The sequence below is a fragment of the Anomalospiza imberbis genome, chromosome 1, assembly GCF_031753505.1.
Source record: "Anomalospiza imberbis isolate Cuckoo-Finch-1a 21T00152 chromosome 1, ASM3175350v1, whole genome shotgun sequence".
Lineage (NCBI taxonomy): Eukaryota > Metazoa > Chordata > Aves > Passeriformes > Viduidae > Anomalospiza > Anomalospiza imberbis.
In genome coordinates, this window is record NC_089681.1 from 41,736,394 (window position 1) to 41,745,153 (window position 8,760).

Consider the following 8,760-nt stretch of genomic DNA (forward strand, 5'->3'; position numbering starts at 1 on the left):
TTGGTAGGGACACTAATGCTGTCATGAGTTGAACTAAGATATTGATGGCTTAGTCTGGGCTCTTCTTCCCTCTTTGATAATAAACATAATTCTGGCATCCTTCCATTTCCAGAAAACAAAGTAACAAAGTTACTGCCCTTCTCAGAAAGTCTGACAAGGAAAGGGATTTGATGGAGCTGTTTGAAATGGGGAGATTAAAATGAAGCTCACAGTTTGTTATCTGTGCACAAGAACAAGTGACCTGATGCTCAAAAAAAAAAAATATAGCCATTTCTGCTGTAGGGTTGAAGCTCTGCTCCTAATCACTTAGTTGCTGCAAAGTACATGCCAAGGTTTCAGGCAGCAGAGTTGCTTGGATCATTTCCTACGCACTTTGCAGAGCGGCAATTAGCAGCACAGTGGCATTAACAAGACAGCTTTACGTGAGCTTTCAAAGTAAAAACATAAAGAATCCCTAAAAGACCAGCTACTTGTAAAATGTGAGAGGGAAGCTGTAGGCCTGATTTTTCGGAGGTGGGTGCAAGGCTTTGCCTGCAGGGAGCGTGACCATCAATCAGAGTCATCCGCCACTCTCCACACCTCCCTGGCTCCTCCAAGGAGGGGAAACCTCCCTTATTCTGCACTCGACCTTTGTGTTGCCTTTCCTGCATGGGGATGGATGCCACACATCTCCAAATGCCCTCTCATCCACATTTGCCGTAAACACTCAGAACACCTGTTTGCTCTGACTCACCCACTCCTCACGCAGACTCTCCCTTTTTTTGACAGCAGACCTCACTCAGGTAGTATGTGCTGCTAATATCCTTTCAGGACCATGTAATAACATGCCTTCTATCCAATTCCTAACATCCTTCAATCAGCTCAGCCAGTGGGCTAACTGCTTACGCTCCTGTGATTTATATAAGTGCAATTAATTTAAACTGCATCACTCTGGTGCTATGCTGGTGAAAATGCCCCGAGAGGGAGAACCTCACTGGTGAATCAGACCCTTTACTTTTAACAAACACACAAAAGAACAGATCTCGAGCCAGTGAAAATCTGCATGGCTCCATTCATTTCAACACACAAACTTAAACCAGCTCAAGGTCTGAATCACAGCTCATGTAACAGACTATTTAGATACAGACTAATGCCTCACATCCTGAAATGCAATGCTTTCCCAGAGCTGGCAGGGGACAGGGACTTGTTAGATGGAACAGAGCTGAGAGAGAAGCAGGACCACAAATGAAACCTTTAAAAAAATGCTTTGTGGATTTCTCCATTTCTGTGGAGATGAAGAAAGTAACGGATTGTGTCTCTGCAAGCACTGGTCTCTCTTCTGGAAAAACCTCCTCTGTTCCTTTTGCCCCAGCTGCAAAGCAAGTAACCTGCAAAGTCCCTTTCTTTGCCACTTTCCCTTTCCTCCCATAGCCTGGCAATATTCCCTGCCACTTGGAAATTCATATGGCACCTTTCACTAACAGACACAAGAGTTAGATGATGAACAAATGATTTTTTTTTAATCAGTTCTTGAAAATGGCTAACTTTCCCTGCACTTGTTTTGGTATTCCCCAAGATTAAGAAGTCATGCATCTTGACAAAGCACTTTGCTCTTGCATGTCTTAACACACCCACTGGGCTTTTTTTTTTTTTTTTTTTTTTTTCTCTTCCTTCACATCTATTCCAACACCTGCTGCAAAAACGGGCTGGGGTGGTCTCTGTAAAACACCCTCCACGCCTCCTCCCAAGAGGAGAGAGAGCTCCAGCGTCACACCAGCACAGCATGCCGGTATGTGCCCAGGCAGGTGGAGGTAATACACAACGAGGGGGGGGGAAGGAGTGGGGAGGGCAGACCAAGAGTCAATCAGAGTGTAATTTGTGTTAGAAATTTACCAGCGTTCAGCTGTCCATATTTCCAAAATGCAAATATTTTAAAATTAAAAAACCTGTCTGTGACTGAATATCTCCTCTAAATCAATCTAGATAACCAGAACACTCCATGGCACATTTAAGAGACTTTCATCTTAAATGAAATACATAACATAGATTATACCTTCATAGGAAATCAAGAGGTCCTCAAATATACTAATGGAGAAGGGCATTTAAGAGACATTTAGATTACCCAGTCTATAATTTTGGGGGGTTTGCTTATCTATGCATCTTTTAACTGCTTTGGATAATTAGGAAAATTTCCTTGGCAGTGTCCTAAGAGGGTAGGCAAAGGAGTGACATAACTACTCCCAAGGAAGGAAAGGTCAAGGTTTTGCATTCTGCAGCTTTTTTAAGTAAAAGAGAAAATATTCTTCATATGAGCAGTCTGAAGCAGTATGCATATTATATAAAGACTATCACCCTCCTCTGAAATATAATCCTCCCAGGGCTTCTCCCTCTCCTTGAACTCACTTGCAGTATCTGTCTGGTCCTTCTGCCTGAAAGGGTGCAGGTTAGGGAGGCAGGCTGCTCGTCTCCAGCCTCTCCTAAGCGCAATTCAAAGGTAGCAGGCACCCATTCAGTTCAAAGCCTTCCATTAGGTCTGCCGGCCAACTTGTTATCTTGTAGTGTCGTGTGTGTGTGTGTGTGTGTGTGTGTGTGTGTGTGTGTGTTCTGTGTGTGAGTTTACCCCTTCTGCTCTTAGTGAACAGTTAGTCCCAGTGTAATTCTGATATCAAACATCTGGAAACCAGATTCGTTTAAAAGAAAAACAAAAAGAGAAAGAAGAATAAAAAAGAAGAAAATAGGAAAAAGGGGAAAGTGGAGAAAGAAAAGGGGGGAAAGCGGGGGGAAAAGGTGGGAGGAAGAAGAAAAAGAAGTTTCGGTGCTTATGACTTAGCCAGGTCTCTGTCAGAAAGGAAAAATAATATATATTTCAGCTGAATCAGTAAACTGACCTTTATTTTCAATAATTTTGAGCAATACATTTTTGTAGACTGCAGTTCTACAGAGCCACAGCCCCCCACTTCGGAGCAGGGTAATGCGCTCTGCTAGAGCTCTCTCTCTCCCCCGTTCACAGCTGTCTCCAGCGGGAGGAGCTGAAACCTGAACCAAACCCTCCGAGTGGGATTGGATCCCTGAGCCAGCAGCCCCAGAGCCCTCCCAGAAAAACAGCCTCTTTGGAAAAGTGCTTGAGAACATCCCGAAGCGATTGGAGGAGCGGAAAACCCTTCCCCCCTGCACCTGACTCGTGGGTATTTACAGCACTTTTCAAGGCGCCTCGGCACTGCCACTGCACAAGCGGGAGTGGATGGGCTGCGCGGGGCCGGCAGCGCCGTAGGGACCAGGAGCGGGACCGATGCGCCCGCAGTGACACCGCGTGTGCCTGTGCCGCGCCACCCGGGACCGCTACAGCCACCCGCAAGGACAGAGAGTCTGCGAGAAGCACAAAGCCTGCATCCAAAATGCCACGCTCCTTCCTGGTCAAGAAGCATTTCAATTCATCCAAGAAGCCGAATTACAGCGAGCTGGACACTCATACAGGTAACCAAACGAAATCGGGTGCCGCCGCGTCGCTTCTGAGGCTGCGGTCGTTGCGTGGCAGTACTGAGGAAGGGTGGGATTGCTCTGCAGGCTGGAGGGGACGGGTTAGCTCACTGCTTGCTCTATTTTCTCCGGCTTACAAGGAGGGAGTTTTGAGAACTATGTCAGCGCTAACCAGAATGAATCGTGCAAGTTTGCTCGTCCCCTTGAACTCAAGTTACTTAGAAAGCATTTGGAGTTTTCCTGTTCTGTATCTGTTGGTGGTGGAATTGAAACTTTAATTCAAATCCTTCAGGAAGTTTCACTGCTTCATTGTGTCAGGCTGCACAGATTTAGAAGCAGCATGCCGCCTTGAAGGGACTCTCCAGCTGCAATTTGCCTGTTCAAGGGCACTGTCTCTACCCATCAGAATATATGTATGAAACAGTATTTCCTGAATCCCCCGTATATTCAGATTACCCTACTGAGTGTTTCGTTTTTGCAGCTTTTAATCATCAAAGCGTTAATTTTGCTGCTTTTTGAAATACGTTTTGGTTCTCTTACCTTAAAATGTTCTTCTCTCTCCAGTGATTATATCCCCATACCTGTACGAAAGCTATCCAGTCCCTATCATACCACAGCCAGAGATCCTGAGCTCAGTAGCTTACAATCCCATTACTGTGTGGACTACAACTGGGCTGCTACCGTCTCCATTACCCAGTGACCTCTCTCCACTTTCTGGATACCCCTCATCTTTGGGAAGAGTCAGCCCACCTCCACCTTCTGACACCTCCTCCAAAGATCACAGCGGTTCAGAAAGCCCCATTAGTGATGAAGAGGAGAGAATCCAGTCAAAGCTTTCAGACCCTCATGCAATCGAAGCTGAAAAGTTCCAGTGCAGTTTGTGCAACAAGACCTATTCGACTTTCTCTGGGTTGGCCAAACACAAGCAGCTGCACTGTGATGCCCAGTCTAGGAAATCGTTCAGCTGCAAGTACTGTGACAAGGAGTATGTCAGCCTGGGAGCGCTTAAGATGCACATCAGGACCCACACGCTACCTTGTGTCTGCAAGATCTGTGGCAAGGCTTTCTCTAGACCCTGGCTACTTCAAGGACACATTAGAACTCACACTGGTAAGAGCAAGCGCTACATTTGCAGTTTCTTGTTGCTATAACATCGGGATGCCTTTTTCCACAGGTGGAAAAACCAGCATCGTTTCTCAACTAACCTTGAAATGCATCCACAGAATTTCAAATGAATCATTAAAAGGCTAAATTCTCCCTCTTGAAGGGAGAGGGGGAAGGTGGGAATGGGGGGGGTTTAGCATGATCCCATAACTGCAGGCCAGATACTGGCATAAATCGGCATTGCTTCCTTGATGGTTTTAGACAATTTCCACTAGCTGAAGTTTTTGCTTTAAGGATTTTATGTTAACTTTCAGGCTTTGGAAATTGCTAACTTTGAGAAGGCTCCAGCTGACTCTGAAATCAGGCAGTAAAAAAACAGGCAATGCATGAGGGGCTGCTTTCTGACTCCTTAAGCAGCTGGCAAGTTTTGCATGCACTACCTCAAGTCCTTAAGAATTAGAAACCCATCATCAGCAACGTGGTTGGGTTGTTTCTATTGAGGCAAAAATGGGTTTTGAGTATAACACTGGGTACAGTGTAATGTCTGTACAGCTGTTTGCTGCTTTTCAGACAAAGCCCTTGTTCCCCAGTAATTCACACAGCACTAAGCAGAAAATGTTCTATGAACATTTTTGAAAATGTTGGATTGAGCCCAGTCTAAGGATACTGCATGCACCTGTAGATGCAGACAGTATCAGCAGCTTGTTTTCAGAGACTGCACTTCACAACATATTCTCAATAGACTGGGGTTCTGCAAAAGAGCCAGCAGTGCTGAAAGCTGCTGTATCTGTGGCCTGATTAACTTTTTATTAGACATTTTTTTCTTATTACAAGTAATTTCTCTTTGTTGTTTTTTCCCTAGGATAAAAGCAGGTTTTACCTGTCCCAAACTTGTACCTTTATTTTTCTTTTTTTTAAGATTTATCCTATTTTCTCTTGATGTTTCCTTTGTAGGAGAGAAGCCATTTTCCTGTCCTCACTGCAACAGAGCTTTTGCAGACAGATCCAATCTGAGGGCTCATCTGCAGACCCACTCAGATGTGAAGAAATACCAGTGCAAAAATTGCTCCAAAACTTTCTCCAGAATGTCTCTTCTGCACAAACATGAGGAATCTGGCTGCTGTGTAGCACACTGAGTCATGCAGTCAATGTTTACCTGGACTTGATGCATTTCTCCACTTCTGTTCCAAATGATAAGTGGAAATCCAAAGGCGTTTTCTCGTCTACTTTTCAGCCAAAAATTAAAAAAAAAAAAAAAAAAAAAAAAAAAAAAAAACACACGAACAAACCCAAAAACAAAGAAACCAGACCAACACACCACCAAACAAGCAAATAAACAAGCGGAAGAACTTAGAATGTCAGTAGAAATGAGCTTTAAGTAGTTTCTGTTCTGCCATACATTTGCATTCTTAAGTGTGAATTTTGAAATAGGGGGAAAGACGCCATGCATGACATTTCAAGTAGATCTAAAGGAAGAAGAATTATCAGCTTTCTTTATAGATGAAGCCAAATGTAGGTCATCTTTTCTGGCTTAGAAAAGGCTTCAAAGTTAACAATACATTCCTGCCAAGCCATTTCAACCAAAGAAACAGTATTTTAAGTGGAAATTTTAACAAAAATACTACCCAAGTGAAATTTGCTAGACACCATTTATCTCAGGTGCCTTAAAAAGTATTCCAAGTTTACCTTAGTAAATGTTTAATATTATTCATTGCTGTGTTTTTTTTATTTTATTAGAAGCCAAGGCCTTCATTAATGACCTGAAATGCTTTAAAACTGCATAACTAAAAGAGGGAAAAAAGCATAAGAGAATGTACGAAAAAATTAAAAGCCACAAATTAACTGCATGTGCCTTAAAAATAAATTTAAAAAGATAATACTGTAGCTTCAAACATTCCTGGTGCATGCTTGACCATCCTTTAATATGGAATAGTTCCACTAAACTTCATTTTTGTTTTAAAAAACGGGAATAAGTGCAAGAGAGGGGATCCACGGGAATTTTACAATTATTTTTTTTTAATGCACAAAGGAAATGCAATATTTTCAGCATTGCCCCTCCAAGTGCCTTTTTTATTGATGGTTTTGTTAAATATGTCGACATAATGTAAATATTTTTATTTTTATATGATTGAATGTGTTATGAATGAAAGCAAATTGTTGCCCATAGCAGCATCTATAGATAACTTGAAGAAAGTGTGAAGTGAAATTGATGTTGTTTTCTAGCCACTTTTTTACAATAAACATTTTTAAGTAAGATTTCTGTTGTTTGTTCTACTTAAACAACTGTGTACGCGCTTTGGATCATAGAAAAATGTGAATGGCTCTGCATGACCAAATGAAGATAAAAGTGAAGTTCAGATGTGAAGACTTACTCCACAAGTTCTAAACATTAGAAAGGAATATATACATTGGATTTTAAAAGATTTTAAACCTTACAGTGCATTTCTCTAATCAGTGCTTAAAAACACTTGCTTTTCTCCTACTTACAACACTATGACAACATTGTGAGGTATATTTTATCAAAAACATTTAAGAGCAATGCATTTTTCTTGCATGGTAACAGATGAAAGGGGGCTATTAGAGAGGCCTTATAGTACTTTCCCTGAGACTTTCACATCAGGGAATATGAGCCTGATCCAAAGTTCATTAAAGTCAGTGGAGCCTTATGGGAGTTCAGCACTGTTTGCATGATGGTCTTTTAAAGTAGCAGTCAAGTCACAGTATAATATACTTTATATGACAATTTCAAGATGATTAAAGATATTTTATTGAAATGTATTACATATCAGAACTGTCAAATGAATGCATTACAACTGTATATCAGCTAATATATCACAGGAAAGAAATTATTCCACAATAAAAAGTAGAAATCTTTTTTCTTCAGGTGATTTGACTAAGTACTCCAAGATCTGAACTATGTGAAAGTATTGCAACTTCAACAAATCACGTCTCATCATTGCTGACTGGTGTGAAACAACACCATTTTCAACTTTTAGCAAAGTACAGCGCTAGAGAACAGACAAGCACCAGCTGGCATGCAGTCTGAAGACCCTATGTCTACACTAGGGTACCAACCAGAACAAGTGATAGCAAAAATAAAATTCCAACAGTTCACCAAGAATGTTACTGATGTGTAAATGCAAGGTGAACATTTCTTGAAAAATAAGTATGTTTCAACAAAATGATGCAATAGACCATGTATGCCTTCTGTCTCCTCCAGCCCAGTTCTGGAGGAGGGCTTCAGCAGGACTGCACTGGAATAATGCAGGCAATAGGGGGAAGATTTGCACCTTTTCTGCATGGAAAGCGTGATACTGAAAAATGAAGCTCAAGTAAAGCTCTCATATTCTCCAAGCATTATAAGAAATTATTCCCTAGGAGCTGCTAGGTTTTTTTTTTTTTTTCAGGAAATAGCTGGTGAGTTCAAGAAAGATAGGGTTAGTGGGAATTTGTGAGGTAACATTTCAAAATGAACACATGAAGGCATCAAATGCCCTTGAAAAGTTTCATGTGGTTTCTCTATTGATTTGCACTTCCATGTCATTCGCTTTGAAGTTTGTAGGCTCCAGCAGCTCTTTGTGCAGCTCCTTCTTCCCAGAGCAAAGTTTACTGGAGTATGAGTAAAGCTCTGGCAGTCAACAGCTGTTTGTACTGTTCTAGGTTTGCTCTCCTGTGCTGTGCCACAAAGATGTTTCCATTGTTTTAATTCACACTTTAAATTCTCTACGCCCATAGTAAATTAAATAGTATAAGAGCTTGACTTCTTGAGTGAGTGGAAATGCTACTGCTGTCCTCAAGGGAAATCAGATGAAAACTTCATCAAAATACAGTATGCTAAATCAAACACAAGTGGAACTGGTCTGATTTGGAGATGACAATTAAGATATGCTGCTTTGCATGCCTGTAACACCTGTACTCATAAAACACAAAGATGGGAAAGGCTAGAAGCTCTTTTGGCTCATTTTGGTAATTGAAACAGAACACTCTATCACAGATCCTAGCTCTGTGTCCAGTTGCAGCATAAACTTCCCAAGCAGCTAAATATCTCTGCTTTTCCTGTGTGACTGCTTTCTATTCCCTGTCAAGACTTTCTCCAAAACATATTCCATTAATAGTTTTACCTCATTACCTTAGAAATGCCCTTCTGCACCTGCACAAGCTATTTATCAATGTAAATTGAATTCTGTTCTGAGCTTCTGG

At 41.6% G+C, this 8,760-nt stretch overlaps 1 protein-coding gene across 1 annotated transcript; it reads left to right on the forward strand.

The window, feature by feature from the left end:
• Positions 1-3,262: 3,262 nt before the first annotated feature.
• Positions 3,263-6,816, forward strand: SNAI2 (snail family transcriptional repressor 2). Its single transcript, XM_068189124.1, has 3 exons — positions 3,263-3,453; positions 4,021-4,566; positions 5,515-6,816. Exons 1-3 carry the CDS (start codon positions 3,375-3,377, stop codon positions 5,694-5,696), a joined length of 807 nt encoding a protein of 268 aa, XP_068045225.1. The 5' UTR covers positions 3,263-3,374; the 3' UTR covers positions 5,697-6,816.
• The last annotated feature ends 1,944 nt before the right edge of the window (positions 6,817-8,760 follow it).

Excerpts from the sequence above, each read along its gene's own strand:
- SNAI2 (XM_068189124.1), top strand. The coding sequence starts at position 3,375 with ATGCCACGCTCCTTCCTGGTCAAGAAGCATTTCAATTCATCCAAGAAG. Across the intron at positions 3,454-4,020 it reads CGAGCTGGACACTCATACAG|TGATTATATCCCCATACCTG; the intron begins GTAACCAAACGA and ends TTCTCTCTCCAG. Across the intron at positions 4,567-5,514 it reads ACACATTAGAACTCACACTG|GAGAGAAGCCATTTTCCTGT; the intron begins GTAAGAGCAAGC and ends TTTCCTTTGTAG.